At 38.0% G+C, this 16,937-nt stretch overlaps 1 protein-coding gene across 1 annotated transcript; it reads left to right on the forward strand.

Moving 5' to 3' along the window:
- The first annotated feature begins 256 nt into the window (after window positions 1–256).
- Window positions 257–955, forward strand: Cldn17 (claudin 17). Its single transcript, XM_013027453.1, has one exon. The coding sequence runs from the start codon at window positions 257–259 to the stop codon at window positions 953–955; it is 699 nt and encodes a 232-aa protein (XP_012882907.1).
- Window positions 956–16,937: the final 15,982 nt, after the last annotated feature.

Genomic DNA, 16,937 nt, shown 5'->3' on the forward strand with positions numbered 1-16,937 from the left:
CGCATTATATATGACAGTGAATAATCCACGCAGCAGTGACTGTGTGTGAACAAAGACCGCCTGCATTTTCAACAGGTCCTTCTAGTTAGGATCAAGTTCACTCTCCACTGCTGATTTAGACGCAAATACAATGGACAGCCCCGGCAAAGATCCTCCCTCATCAAAGACGACTCTAGAATCCAACAGCCCTCCACGTCCTGCAATTTGAGCATCTTCTAAGACGAGCCAGGTTGAACCAGCCTTCAAAGTCTAGACAATGGCATTTTATCCACTACAAGTTGCTGGGCTGGTTCTTGGGTTCTTTGGCATGGTCGGGACCCTTGCCACAACCCTTCTGCCTCAGTGGAGAGTATCAGCTTTTATTGGCAGCAATATTATTATCTTTGAGAGGATCTGGGAAGGGCTCTGGATGAACTGCATCCAACAAGCCAGGGTGACGTTGCAGTGCAAGTTTTATGACTCGTTGTTGGCACTCCCGCCTGTCCTGGAAGCAGCGCGGGCCCTCATGTGTGTGGCTGTGGCTCTCTCCTTCAGCGCGCTCCTGATTGGCATCAGTGGCATGAAGCAGATCCAGTGCACGAGCACCGACGAGAGAGTCAAGGCATACCTTCTGGGAGCTTCAGGAGTCCTCTTTATCCTGACCGGCATCTTTGTTCTGATCCCAGTATCCTGGACAGCTAATATCATCATCAGGGATTTTTACAACCCAGCCATCCACGCGGGTCAGAAACGAGAGCTGGGAGCAGCCCTCTTCCTGGGCTGGTTGACGGTGGCTGTGCTCTTCATTGGAGGGGGCCTGCTCTGCGGGTACTGCTGCTGCAACAGGAAGCAGCGATGGCGCAGGTACCCGGCCCCTGCGCGCCTGGCACCCCGCGCGCCCCCTGTGCCCTGCACCAACCAACAGAAGAATGCGACTGGGACCGCGCTCAGGAAGACCTCCACCAGCTATGTCTAGAGCTTGCGCTCGAGCCAACTCTGCATGATGCTTTTTAGAAAGCCCTGCCAGAAACTGTAAGTACGTCAGGCAGGAGAACTTGCTTTATGACTATTTAAATAGAGATGGAAATTTTAACTTTTCACCGGAGGCAGGAATGTAAACTACCTACTTGGACATTCTAATCTCTTGTGCAGTAAATGAATTCACTATTGTTAGACTCAACCTCTTCTTCTGTGTGTGTGTGTGTGTGTGTGTGTGTGTGTATGTGTATGTGTGTGTGTGTGTGTCCAAAACATCAGGTCAAATCAGAGTCATTAATTGATAAGCAATGGCGAACTACTCTTCTCTGCCTGTGCTATATTTTTGAATGAGAAACGCAAAATTTGCCACTGGTAATTCAAAGCAATAAAGCCTACATGCATTTAAAAGCATACACTGTTCATTTTTTCTTATACATAATAACAGTGACTTTATAATCTTTTGAAAGTAATTGTCTTGGAAACTTGTATACAACAAATAATGATTTTGAAGTTGACTGTGTCAAAATATGAATATCCTTGCCCACTGCAAATGCTTCATTTGTTCCTTTGGGAAAATCTCTGAAAAACTATATATTTAGGTTGTGTAAGATGTTGAATTTTATAGTCTAGAGTTTCTACAGCTAAACTTGCTTAGAAGTATATACTCAAAGAAAATAAGTTATAAATGAAAAATAATAAGCTTTGACAAAGTATGGTTCCCACTTTCAAGTCAACAGAATTATCTGTCTTAATTAGGCATATAAATTTGAAGACTGAACACAATTCTTCCCAATGATTCCCATCATGAGTAGAGAATTGAAAGGTTAGAAGGGGAAGGGAAGGGTTTCAATTCCTTGTTTGTTTTTTCTTTAGTCATTGTACAGGTCTAAGCATGTAGAACAAAATGAAGAATCAAAGTAATGATTCAGAGAATTAGTTAGGATTAAATAAATACCTCCTTTTTATTCTCTCATAAAAAGTTAGTTACAGTGAAGGCATTTTGTTTCACTTGAATTATGAGCATCATTCCCTCAATTCTTTACTTCCCATGTGTACATACCAATACCAAGACTAAAATGTGGGGTTTTGAGGGGAATGAGTAAAGACATGCATCAATCAAGTTACTTTTAGGACTTGCTTCTACGTTAGCTCCAATATTTTGTGAATCAATGTTAATATATTCATTTTTAACTCTTCGAAAATTCTATTTATTTTTAAACAACAGCACTGAATTTACAATGTATACTTACAACTGAAAATTGTTTGTTCACCATATATTTATTGTATGTTTATCTTTGTTGTACTAAAATAATAAAATAGTTATGTGGTGTTGATGTATTTAATTACTGCATCAATTTGAAAATGAATTTCTACCTTTAAAAGACAAGTTGGTACCTCAGAGACATTGAAACTCAAAACTAGCTCTTGATGTCAAGCCCTTATGACATTCCATAAGCCAAACAGCAAGGCTACAATAACTTGGGTAACACCTGCATACTATGAAACTTTCTCAGGAACATTAGGGATATTTAAATGGCAAGGGCCACACAGGTGTAAATTTCTGCAAGGAATTGCAATAACATAAATAAGATTGTGACTTCGATGAATTTTTCCTCAGATTATTTTCTTTCAACAGAAAGACCTAATATTGGTTCTCCTGAAAAGAAGTCATTTATCTTATGCAGTTGAGTAAGTAAGACAACAAGACAAGCAAGATATATGCTTAAAGGTTGCCAGGGAATCATTTATCTTACCTTTGGGCTCACCTAGAAGCAATTAGCCTTACAACGATAGGTTCTTCATTCTGAATTGAAGTATGTTATTCTGCTGGCCAGAGGATCAAACAGGACAAAGGTTTAACACCAGGTGAAATCCTACAATAACATTAGCTCCCGAAAATGGGACAAAAATTCAAGAACTAAGAATCCTCTTGCTTGCCCTTTCATTAATCAAATTGTTCTTCTGAAATGTTACTTCTGCATCCCTTACTGAGCTGCAATATTGGCTCTAGTACAATAAAAAGAAACTTTAGTTATTTTCGACAAATTTTACAAAATGAATTATGAATATAAATCTCATACTATGATGCTGGGTGTGTAAGAAACAATATATCTTCCTTTGCTGGCAGTTAACCACAATTCAGTTTCTTGGATATTCTCTCACTTATTACTCTCTGATGAAGTGATTGGCAGAATTCAGGATGGTGAGCCCAGGAAATCAGTCCAAGATGATTATGTGGACAGGTGTTTGAGAAGATGCCTATTACATATTCTCTGCCATACTTGGCTACATTCCATGTAACTTGTGTTTTCGGTTACTTGAACCAGTGAATTTTAACCCTGGCTCCATAGTACAATTGTATTGGGGAACTATGGAGTATACCAAGGCAGACAGTTATGAATTGTATTGATTTCTGCTATTATTCTTAAGAGTTATGGCCAAGAACTTGCCCTGCTGACATGATTAACAGCTGTTTGTGAACAATGCTGGAGGGACTTGCTCTTTCCCTCAAATGGTTGCCTTTTTAAAAAATAACATCTTACAAATCTCCCTTCTCCTTCCTCATTTTCTATAACCTAGTACAACTTCACAGAAAACTGCCCAAAAGAAAGATACTTAAAGACTAAGCTCTTCAAGTCTAATTTGCCTTTGGCTTCATAAAGCTTCCAGTGAAATGCTTTGCTTCAGATAATCTAGAATGAAGAGTAAAAGGAAGAAATTGCAAAAATATAAAAAAATCATCAAAATATGACCAAAAATACTGCTAATATTCTGATAAGTATTGGATGAATATTCGAGGAAACAATGTACGTACAGTATTATACTTTTGACATTTTAGATCTTTTCCTATCCCAGAAAGGATAGAAAACAAAGGCATTCAGAAATATAATGGACTTTGGGTATGAAAAGCATAAATCCTGAGGAGACCGTAGAACAATAATAAGGCTCAGTCTGAGGCAAGTTTCCCTGAGGCTTAACATTATAAAATGTTTTCCTAGGGTGAGAATCAAACTAAGCAGCAGAGCGAAGAAGCCTCAGCCATCAGAGTGTCTCTGAGGGAAAAGGGCCTGAAGTCCTTCCTCTAGTCAGCTTTAGAAGAACTAGAACCCAGAGAAATGACTACTCTCAGATGGACCTGAGAACCCAAGCACATGTAGTCTTGGCTCTTGGCTCTACTGTTGATGTTTCAGTGATATGTTTTTTCCTCACAGGTCCCAAACATTCTCTTTCCAGTTTTCCCAAAGTTAGAACTCTATGAGAATAGAGGATGAGATACTCTCTCAGAGAATACTACCTTGGACTCAAAAAGGTCTGAGCATGGTGGCTGGATGGGACAGGGTTAATGCCCAGGACAGACAGCAGCCTGTGTGACCTGTTTTGTTTGTTCCTCCATTTTCTTCCCTGTCCTTTCTCCATTCATCTGGCTCCCATGGAGGTGGGTGCTATAAGGGCTGTGCTGGTCTTTGTCAAGAGCAGGTGTGGTAGTGAGAGGGTCTTTCTCACATGTAGGTGAGAGAATGCTGGAATCTGAATGAGAATGCTTCCCTCCCAGGACAAGAGATAGATTAGGAGGTGATTCTGTGATGACCTTTCTAAACAAGGTCATACTAAAAGAAAAAAGTTTATCTGGATGGATATTGTTATTGTTCAGCTAGAAGATCAACAGATAGATAGGTAGATAGATAAGATAGATAGATAGATGATAGTTGATAATTATATTACGTATGTTCTATATCAAAAGGAGTTTTTCCTTAGATTCACATTCAGCAAGGCATGTTTTTCAAAAAATCATCCTCAGTAACTATGTTTTATTGCTTTAAGTTTTTAAGCACCAATAAAACTGCAGTGAAAATAAGATAACAGATTTGAAATAACCCAAGTTCTGTTTCACTGTTTTCCTAATTTCTATGCTACAGGAATTAGAAGCACATATTATACACAAGCTGATTTGAATGAAATCACTAGAATTTCTTCATTGTAAAGTCTGTAAAGAACAAAACAGTTTATTAAAAGAGACATGGCATAAGGTACTAATGAAGTGTATTACTGAAAATGATTTCTCTTCAAAAGGAAGACAATCAGAAAAAGTAAGTTTTTTCCCCTGGGGAGTGGAGTCAAACCTACTAGATCACAAAGTCTCATTGTCCCCCAACTTCTCAAGTTTCTGTATTTACCACTGCCCTCTAGATTAGGTTAGCAGGGAGCGCTAGTGACAAGTTAAAGGTTGCTCTGCAACTCCCTTTCCTTGGTCTTGGATGATATGGACAATGGTAGCTGTAGTTTCTTACTAGCTATTCTAGAAGGCACAATTTAGTTCCAGCTTCATTCAAGTGTATCTTATTTTTTGGACTGGACACTCTGCTTTTCTTTTTGCTTCTCTCACTCCCCAGGAAGTGGCAGCTGACTGCTATCAAATCTAGAGGGCCCGGAATTGTTCTATCTAGTTTCTTAACTCTGTCCACAACTGGTAGAAGCAATTCCTTTTATTGAAGTCTAGTTTGAATAATTAGGATGATGTCAGTTATCCATGATGAAATTGAAAGATCAATGACCGAAAATCATTCTGAATTGACTTTCCCGACTCTAAGAAGAACAACTGAAGATTTTAAATATTGAATCAATATGAGCTCAAAATATGTAAACATAACCCTTGGAAAATTAAGGGCCTTCTCTAATTTTGTCTTCCACGAAGTCTTCAAACAAACAATCAAAAGGGTGAAAAGCTGGGAACCAGTGGTTCATGCCTGTAATCTTAGCTACTCTGGAGGCTGAGTTCAAAGCCAGCCTGGGCAGGAAAGTCTGTGAGACTCTTATCTCAAATTAATGACCAGAAAACAGGAAGTGGTGCTGTGGCTCAGTGGTAGAGTACTAGCCTTGAGCTGAAGAGCTCAGGGACAGCATCCAGGCCCAGAATTCAAGCCCCAGGACTGACACTAAAAAAAAAAAAAAACCTACTGATAGGAGAGGGCAAGAATTTGCTGAGAGAATATATATCTGACCAATCAATGAAATAAAACTCTCTAAGCCAATCATAAGGTGAAACATATAGGGAAAATGAAAGTCCATATTTTGTATGGATATAAAGAGTTGTATGTTTTAAATATTCTTTTATCAAAATTATTTCCAAGAAAACATTTATTTAATTATCAAGATTAATTTCAAGAAAGTATTGGTTTAATGGGAAAATACTATTCATTAAAACATTACTACAAATTATAAAGCAAAGTAAATACTTTTAAGATGAGCCAAATAAATAATCTGAATCCAGATTGTGAGTTAGCAGAGCAAAAGTATGTGCTAGGAGAAAAGACAACTAAAATATTTATGTGGAGGCAAATCACAAAATTGATATAACTACAAGTAAATGACTTTCACTACAACACCAATGTATCAGACATTTTAGCAAGTAGGACAAAAAAAAACACAAAAAATCCCTTCATCTCACATTACCTGTCTTACACATTCTGAGTGAGAAGATCGGCTGTCCAAGAGGAAGAAGTAAGTTTGGGAAGTCAATTCTGAGAAACATATAGGAGTAAAAAGGAGGACACAGAGCAGATGTTAAATAAATCCCATAAAGGGGTGGAACAAGTAAACAAGCAAATAATGAACTTGGAAGAGGAGAGGCCAGGCAGATTGGAAGGAAGAGCTTCCAGGGGCACAAAGAAAAAGGACAAGGAAGATTGGGTTTCACCTTAAGGAAAAGAATTATTGGAGCACTGGCATTTAAGAGGCATTTAGACACACTGAAAATATCACTGCCCTTTTCAAACCTTTCACTGTCTTCTCCTTCTACTTAGGGCTAATGACTTGCTCAGAATCTGAGCTGGGAGGGTAAAAGGATCACGGAGATAGTTGAAGGAAGAGGAGCATGTCATCCTTCACTCACCTCTTCTCACCTCTGCCCAACCTTATTTAAGCCCCATTACCTCCAATCAATGATTCTCCAGATTTACATCTTCCTACATCAAGAAAGACCTGTCCTGAAACCTCTGACCAGCATTCTCAGACATCCACTATTTTTCCTTGACATCTACTCCATTGTCCTGAACTACAACTGGTCTCCTATAGATTTGAGCTTCTACTCACACTGCATTCTGGGTCACTCAAAATGGTCTCTATGAAAACAGAGGTCAATAGAATTTTGGACTTATTAAGAGTGACAAATTTTGTTCCAGCAATTGCTAATTTTATTCTTTCTTGAATTGATTATTTTTCTTGAAATTATTATTGAGAACTCTTAGAGATTTCAAAGACTTGATGCTTTTGTATCTCTTTCTTTGATACCATATCTGTCTGTATATATTTACTTCATTTTGAAAACTGATTTCTACTGTTCCCACTTGTGAACAACTTTGTAGACAGAGTCCTGGGTTCTTCATGACTGACATCTTTGTATCAATGGCAAAAACATTTTAGCACAGACTGTGAGCTAATTACTAGCAAAAAGACATACATATACATACAAAATTAAACTATATACAAGTGGAAAAGGTGAAGAAGAGAAAGACAGAAGAAGTAAGAGAAAAGAGGCTTATTTGAGTCTACTTTCTTTAACTTATAAGTTTAATAAAAACGAACTTCAATGCTAAGAGTTTCGTGACCTTTCTAAGGACACACAAGGAGGTCATTACCCTTGCCATTATAACAAAGCATCTTGGGAGAGCGTGTTCTTTTCTATCTAACACCCTTCCTCCCTACCTAAGGAAGATAATAACAACCTCTACCTGAAGGGCCATGGGAGGAGAAAATGAGGCAGTGCCTGTGAAAGTATTTTAATCACGAAGCATTATGTAAATGTACTATGTAATTACTATTATTAGCTCCCAGCAATCCAAGTCTTAAGTTCTTTATGGTTCTCTTGCTTTCTCTATCCATTAACCATTTCACTTGTATGTCGGATGAGCTGAAACTTAGGCCAAAAAACAAAAACCCATAATATTCATTGTGCTTTTCTAATCATACATTTCAACAATTTTCCTTCATCTTGGTAAGTATGGCCATTTATTTTGTCCTCTAAAACCTAGAATGCTTGTTCCTCTTGGTTTGACCCTACTTTTTTGATGAATGCTACCAAATTCTAAGTTTGACTGATACTTTATGTGGTCACCTAATCTCCTTTCTGGGGCCTTCTGCTCTGGTCCCTCACTCTTCCATTTTTGCTCACTCTGCTGTAACACATGGCTACCATTTCCCCTCCTGTTGCTACTTGACAGCTGCCTGAGCTAGCCCATTTCCATCTTACGAATTCTCTCTTTTGTATTTTCCACATCCAGAAGCAAAGGAAAAAGAAACCTCATCTCTAACCACAGCTATTATCAATTTACTTCCTTCTCAAGAGCTCCCAGATCTTAAAACCACACAATTATTGTTTACCTTTATTTTCCTCATTGAGCATTTCTCCTTAAAGCATTGCATAATTCTGTACAGTAGCAACTAGGTTCAACCTGTCTCATACTCCATTTTCTACACATACCTCACTCCATCTCTGGTGCACATTCTGTATTGCTTCATTATTTTTTTCTAGGCCCTATCTTTTGTATATGCGCCCACCACTATGCTCATCTTCTCTATCATACAGAAGGCAAATGGCCATGATTTATATACAGGTCCTTTCATCAAGAGATTGGAATTTATTTCCTCAGTTTTGGATTCAGCTCTGGCAATATGACTTTGCCTGAACAACAGAGTGCCATGGAATTTACAATGATAGGCTATAAGTTCTGACCCTGGACCTTTGGAGCTCTCTTGGTCTGCTTTGATCCAGTGATTAGCTCAGACTATGCTGATAGGAAATGGGAGGTGAGAGAGAGGGAAGCAGAAATTTTTATGAGCCATCCCAATCATTCTGGAAATCCCACCTGACATCCCTGACATGGGAATGCATCCTATCAAACTATGCTGAGAAGAATGGAGCCTTTCTGGCCAATCCCTGACCACATCACTGCTGTGTAAGTTTTGAATAAATTAGGAATATTTGAAACCTTTCCAAGAAAAGTCTCACGACTTTACTCACCCCTTAATGTTACTGTCAATATTAATAAGATTTGTTTTATTTTCTACAGTCTTCATTTCTTTGCATTTACAGGAATTTTTTTTGTCATTTTTAAAGGGATAGAAGGCCTTTGTTTAAGTGATTTCATTTCAGTCCTATACCAATTCTTCAAGGTAGGTATCTCCATCTTTGTTTTATGGATGATAGCTATTTCTAAGCATTAAGCAACATTTTCTTTTTTCCAGATTAAACTTGGGGCTTTATGTTTACTAGGAAAGCACTCCACCACTTGATCTATATCTTCAGTCTTTTTAAAATTTATTTTGAGGTAGGGTCTTGTGCTTTCAGCCAGATGGCCTCAGACCACTATCTTCATATCTCAACTTCCCTAGCAGACTGAATTACAAATTTGTACCACCAAGCCTGTCTTGTTTTACAGGTAGAGTTCTACTAACGGTCCTCAAACTAAGATACCCTGTCTATACTGTCTGAGTAGCTCCAATCACAGGCATGAATCACCATACCTGGAAGGCATAAATAACTTGAATAAGCTTTTCTAATCCATAACCAAAACTGCACATTTTATTGCTCCAATCACTGAAGCAATTAATATTGCTTACGTAAAATGAGAGTTTCCCTGAGGCTTCCTGTGCCTACTGTACTTAGAGATGAGGAGATAGTAAGAAAATACACGAAATGACTCAGAGCATAACTGTCATTGGAAAATCAAATGGCTCAGATGTGCAAGGAAAGATAACCTGAATAAAGATGCTAACCAGGGAAATGTTCCTGGAAAGATCAGAAATGGTGGCAGGCCATGAGGAAGAATGGAATTCCTAGGAGTAAAATAAAGTACAAGAAGGTTTTCAAAAGATAGCTACAAATGGTGATCAAAAGACCGAGATTCAATGGATTTCTATGCTTCCATCAGAATGAATGATATTATTCCATTTCCAAGGAAATGGAAAGACTTAGAAAAAGTTATATTAAGCAAAGTAAGCCAGACACAAAGAAACATACATTGGATGTTTTCCCTCAATTGTTTTAACCAGAATGTGCTTATAAATCTAGAAGTACTGTAAACCCACTGGATGGTAAAAGACACTGACACATGATAAATTATGTAGACATTCACACAGTGAGCCCACAGGAGGATATTCTTAGGAGAGGAACACAAAGGTTCAAGAGTTATGTGCATATGACCATCTAAAATGGTACTTATCAAAATGAACTCCAAGAAATGGAAACAAAGTTCTTTTTGTTATTTTGATTTTTGTTTTTATTTATTGTTGCTGTTGTTTTCTCCTTTGCTGCTATTTTTTTATTTCGGTACCTTTTGTCTTATATGTAAGTTTATCTGCTTGGGTATGGTAAGGGGAACACAGAAAAGGTGGTACAAAGGGTCAACAAATGAAGCTGTGGAACTCACTAGACACTATGTTGAAAATGAACTATACAATTTGTGGGGGACAGGAGTTGGAGGGAAAAACTGGGAGAGAGTGAGGGAAAAGGTGACACTGTTCAAAAAGAAATGTACTCATTACCTGACTTAGGAAACTGTAACCCCTCTGTATATCAGCTTTACAATAACAATAAAAAATAAATACTCATAGTCCTTGGGTATAGCTGGGAAAATGTCAACAAGGGTGCAGGCATATACAACAGAGAACTGTCAGAGATGTGTTCAATGTTTACAACATGAAGGACTTTGAAACTTAATTTGCAGAGCTCTTTGTTTTGTTGTCTATCAAGGAAATTCGCACAACAGAGTCATATAATCACAGTTGTTCTTAGAACTCTTTCTCTAGCATTTTAATTGACTTCTAATTTTCTGCTCGCATTACATTTTTCTTATCTCAGACATGCAAATATTTGAAAGGTATCCTTTCTGCCTAATTGATTAGTAAGCTCCTCACAGCCAGCCATGTATTAACGACTATGTTCTGTGCACATACTATTTGAAACTGGGCTAGTGGTGAAGAATTTTAACAGCAAAACTGTGGAAATCACATCAAACAAAAACTTCCTGTATAGAAAAGGAAACAACTAACAGAATGGGAGAGAATATTCCCAAGCCATATATTGAAAAGTATATGGCTTGCCCATATAATTGTAACTTCTCTGTACAGTATTCTCACAATAAAAAAATAAATAAATACAAAAAAAGAAAAGTATATGGTTATGAGTATAGGAAATATATTCTTTACTTTGTAATTACTCCCTAAGCAAAGGGAGTGAGTCTTGCAGAGATTGCCAAAGGATTAATCTAATAGTCACTCAATCTATTGATTCACCCTGAATCACAGGTAATTCTTTCAAAGCAGCCTTATTATTCTTTACCTTCACTTTTGGTAAATTTGCAACTGTGCTTTAAATACCATCTCAAGTCTTCAGACCATCTTCAGAAGCCACTTCCTGCAGCCAGTAAAACAACTTTTGCTGGCTCTTTGCGGGTGTGTTTCCACACAGACTGTCATTGCATCATTTCTGCTGGAGTTACTACAGGAGCGTAATTTAGGGAGTGGTTTGAGCATGCTGAGTGTGAAGACAGGACCTACAGCAATTAGCTCTTAGTTATGCCTGAACAGGACTGGATGGTGGATTCTTAGTTGGTTTGGTGAATCCTTACTTATCAGAAAGTTGTGATCATACCAACAACGGAGAAGCCAGTGTGCATCTTCTGTGTTTATACTGAGCAGGAGCCACTGTCATCTGGATGACTTACGCCCTACACTGCTCCCCTGCATCTCTTACATCACATTCTCCACAGGTATAAGATCACACATTCTCCAAAGGTGTAACTGCTTATTTAGAGAAAAGGCTGACACATGCATCTGAAATCTCAAATGAAGTTAATTTCTCTGATGAAAATTAGACATAATCAAAAAATGACAAAGTAAAAGAAAGAATAGCCTATGTGGTTTTTCTTTTCTTTTTTTTTTTATTTTTGGTGGTGATGATTCTGGGATTTGAACTTTGGGGTTTGACGCTCGACGGCTTGAGCCAGGCCTTCATCTCAATTCCTCATTTTTCACACTATGTTTGAAAATTTAGAATTGAGTTTCATTTTTTGTCATTTATAACAGTCCTTTTGTCATTTTATGTCAGTCCTTGGATGATCCTCTTTTCCCTGTCTCCTGATAACTCAGATGTGAATTACACTCTATTTGAATTAATCCTTCATTTTCCTTTCAATCTATCACAAAGCAATATACATGTCAGAGGTTCAATATGAAAGACTAGAAATAAAATACAAATAAAGACTTTAAAAGTAGAATATTAGCTGGGCACCTGTGGCTTACACCTGTAACATTAGCTACCTGGGAGGGGAGTGAGATCTGATGATCTCAGTTTGAAGACAGAAACTGCAAGCTATGAGACTTTTATCTTCACTTAACAACAAGGAGAACGACAACAAAAGCTGGAAGTGGAGCTGTGGCTCAAGTTGTAGAGCAATAGCTGTGAGCAAAAAAAGAAACAAAAAAACATTCAAGGGCAGTGCCCAGACCCAAGCCCCAGGATCCCTCTCTCCCTCCCTCTCTCTCTCTCTCAAACACACACACACACACACACACACACACACACACACACACACACACACAAATATTAGCTTTTGGTTATAGAAACTGTAAAAACACTCAAAGGAATATCTCACCACCTACTTTTCTTTCATGCTTCCAGATTTCTACATTTACTTCCACTCTGCTCATTATTATTCTGTGAGGTTTTGTGGTTTCCTTCTCAGGGGTTCCTTCTCAGCTATTGTCCCAGGAAGAAACTTGGTAATCCCTTTACAATTCCAAAGATCCCTTCACACTTCCCATGTTACTCTGCCACAGAGCATTGCATGTGTGGATTTGGTGGGTGGTGGTAGCTGTGTTTATTGTGCTTGACATAGATCCTGGACATCATGCACTGGACCCAGTGATCTACTGATCTACATGCTCAACTCAGGAGTTTTAAATAAAGTGATAAACAGAAATGTGACTGGATAAATGGGTGGATAGAAAATAGATGATAAGATATAGACAGACGATTGATAGTCATTAAAAAATATGCACATCTATCTGTATTTTTAGTGCCTGGGCTGTGACTTGGTAAACGTTGGATATTTATCTATTTAATCATTTCTTTACTCACTGACTCTTTCCAGTGCTGGGTTTCTAAGTCAAGGACTAGGCTGACTTCAGACTGTACTCCTCCCTTCTCTGCTACCCTAGTAGCTCGGATTAGATAACTATTTATTGAATGAATAAAAACGTACCTTTCCTGATTTGTCACAAACCTATCTGTCCATACATTCACTTAGCAAACGTTTTCTAAGCTTCCTTTAAGTGACAAACACTGTTCCCGTGCTGTCACAGTGTGAATATAAAACTCTTCCCCCAAAGGTCTCAGGAGTTGAAGACCTGCTCCTCAGTTAGTGCAGGTATTGACAGGTGGTTGGCTTATGAGGATGACCTCATCAATGAATCAATCCATTCATAGGTGAATGGGCTGTAAGGGGGTGGGGTCTAGTTGAAGGAAGCAGTTGCTGGGGGTTTATCATGGAATGATACATTTTGTCACTGAGCCCCACTCTCCTTTCTGTTTCCGGATTGCCTGCTGAGACTAGCAGCTTCCGTTCCCATACACTCCCACTCATGATGTCTTTTCTTGCCACAAGCCCACGTGATAGGACTGAGTGGTCAAAGACTGACATCTCTGAAACTCTCAGGGAGTAAATCCTTCTTCTTCTAAGTGGATTTTCTCAGGTACTCTGGTATAGAGGCTGAACGTTAGCACAGCTGTGATGGCAACAGTCGATACTCTGTTCTTAAGGAGCTTACATTACCAGTTTGTGTTTCTCTCAGTCTACCCCTGCAAATATTCCTGTAGCCCACCCATTCTTCCTTTCCATCGGATCTTCATCTTTGTTTGAACCGAATACATAAACCTGCATCATGGTATTTTTGTTTTCTTTTCGTTTTCCCTTGATACTGATGAACCCTTTGAGATCACCAGCCTCCTTTTAACCACGGCTGCTTGACAAACCCGAGACCCCATGATATCCCTCTTTTGCACAAGTCACCAACTTTTGCTTTTAGGAAGTAAATCATGGGTTCCTGAGCTCAGAGCCTGGGTGGATTCTTTCTGAACGTATCCTCCCTTGCTTTTTAGATGCCATCTTCTAATTTACTCAAACACACCCTGAATTTAAAGCCATGCTGACTTAGCAACAGTTGTTGAAGTCCTCCTCAACATTTCATGCTTCTGGCCCTTTTGTACATGTTGTTCTCTTTGCCAACCCTGCCTCTCCTCAGTAAGGCTCAGCCTTCAGTGTTCAACACAAACATTTCTTCTCTGCCACTTTCTGGACAGAGCCAGATGAGTTAAGAATGCCCTACCTTGTGTTCATCAATGTCAAAAGAAATAACTATTGTAACTTGCATCCTAATGTCTGCTACCCACAGATTAGGCAGATAAGACATTATTCTCATATAAAATGAAAATATCATTGTGTCAGTGTTCTGATCTATATGGCCCCATGGATCCATTTCCATCCTATTTTCCCAGTCTCATTTCTCCTCATTCTTGCTTTGATGCAGCTCTCTGTCTTTTCTTGATTCTGTGAGTGCATCAAACCCTATCCTTTCCTTATCCAGTGAATCTCTGCCTGGTTGACTTCCACAGCTCATCTCAAGGCCGATACTATGTACAGCCCTTTGGTCTAATCTTTTTACCTTGACCTAAATATAAATTATTGATGGATTATACAGTCTAAGTGACCATTTCTGTCTGCATCCTGTCTGCCTTAATACATTGTTTTTTAACCCTAACTATACTTTTCTTAATGTGAACACATCTTGGTTGTTTAAGGCTGTCTGCTGATTGTTTAGAACACAAACTCACTGAAAATAAGCATGTTCTCTACCATTTCCATTCTCTAGATTTAAAGCCAAGCATGGTGGCTGAAAAACAGTAATATCAGTTAACAGATAATACTAATCACAGACTACTATTTGATTCTTTATCAACCTAGACTGATGTAAGGAATGTAAATGTAGAACACCATTTAATTTTATACCACAAGGGAGAATATTATAAGAAGTTAAATAAAGTTTTGCTAAATAAAAACCAAACAATAAATATTACACCTAATGCAGTAGATTATTTTGGTAGTACTAAGAAAAACATAAGCAGGATTACTTCTTGAAGCCTAGAACTATTGAATCTGAGACTTTGCACTGTCAATCATAATGAATTGGAATGGGGAATGGAAGTTCTGTTGTGATTTGACATCAGTAAGCCTAGCTTTTGATATCAGGCAGCGTCAGATAACTAGAATCTGTTTCATTAGCCAGCATTAGCTTCTACTATGAGTGGTACAGAGTAAAGAAACTCACCCATGGTGATGCTCTCAATAGATTAAGAGCTTGGTGCAATGTAGAAACTTTCCTTACCCATATTTAAGGATTTAACAAAGAAGATCATTTCTAGTATAGTCATAGAATAATAAGGCCCAAGATCTAAGGAATCACATTTGAAGTTCAGCTTCTCTGTTACTGGCTTTCACATATTTTTATTGTTTTACCTTCAAGAAATAAAATCCGCCAGTTTAATTCAGTATTCTCGAAGGACTTGTGTCTTCTGGTCTTCAAGGCCTCAAGTGCGCTTCACCATCCTAGAGTTAGCCTGCATGATCAGTAGTCATAGAAGTAGTGGTATTGTTACTTCTTAGATGAGTTTATGTAATAGTTTGGCTTCTAGATTGGCCACTTGGTAAAAAACAAGTACCATTTTGTGACTGGCTATGGAGAAGCCAAGTAGCAACAGAAATAAGCCTCCTCTGGCCAACAACCATGGAATAACTTAGTTTCTCTAGGAACAGCTAAGGCTTTGCCAAGATTTCTGACCTAGTAAAAACAATGGTGGGGTCCTGAACCAATACTGCCAGATAACTGCCCCCACCAAGATTTCTGACTCACAGGAGCTGTGTGAGATAATAAATGCTTGCTGATTTGAGCTGGCTACCTTTTGATATAGTATATTACAAATCAACAAGACAAATGTCAGTTTATTTTATTATGTACATTATAAATCCAAAACTCAGTATCCTTAGGAATACTCATTATGCATAGTAGGAATATTCATAAAAGTTCAAAAAGCACAATAAAAAAAGAAAAAAAAGAAATTACATGATGATAAGAAAAAGAAGAAAGAGTAAATAGGCTATTTTGAAGTAAGTGCTGGAGTTGATCATTTTACTGAGCTACTATTCTACATTAAAGTAGAAGTCTATAATGTTTAAATGTTTTCTGTGAAAACATTAAGGTTAGCTAAGTCATGTTGATATAAAAATAGCACTGACCATTTTTAGTCCTTTATGGATTGGATGCTTTATTTATTTTTTAAGCTTTCTCCAGTGACAGCATACAACTTTACAAACAGAATTCTGTGACTATATTTTGTTTTTTCAAATTTTATTTTATATGCTCAAATGTCCACTAGGAATTGGAAAGTAGTAATTCATTTGTCTATGGTGGATTTTACCCAAATGACATACCTGAAGCTTAGATCTAAGGTCTGTGTATTTATGAAGTGTGTTTACAACAATCAGGAATATTTATTTTGGTGAAGCATAATTTGTGAACAATGGGAAAACCCTACTCAAATATTTCAAGTTTTGTGTGCCAGAAGAAATCAGTTAGTTCTATAGATTCCAGGATTAGCATTAGCATCAAATTTCAAAGCAACACATTTTAGCTTATCTGAGAACACTACTATATCCTGCTTGGCAGGACTGAGTTCAGTATCAGTGAAGTAGTATAAACAGATATTGACTTGCTCCTTGCTGTAGAGTTTCCTGGGGGATTGCAATGGCATGGTGGCATTTAGCAGGATACCTCCTGCCACTGTATTCAATCAGTGATCAATATCTTAGGAAAATTAATCAAGCAAACTAGAAAGGGATACATCAGAACTATCTTTATCTTAGCAATCT

Source organism: Dipodomys ordii, unplaced genomic scaffold (assembly GCF_000151885.1).
Source record: "Dipodomys ordii isolate 6190 unplaced genomic scaffold, Dord_2.0 Scaffold104, whole genome shotgun sequence".
Classification (NCBI taxonomy): Eukaryota; Metazoa; Chordata; class Mammalia; order Rodentia; family Heteromyidae; genus Dipodomys; species Dipodomys ordii.

Excerpts from the sequence above, each read along its gene's own strand:
- Cldn17 (XM_013027453.1), top strand. The coding sequence starts at position 257 with ATGGCATTTTATCCACTACAAGTTGCTGGGCTGGTTCTTGGGTTCTTT.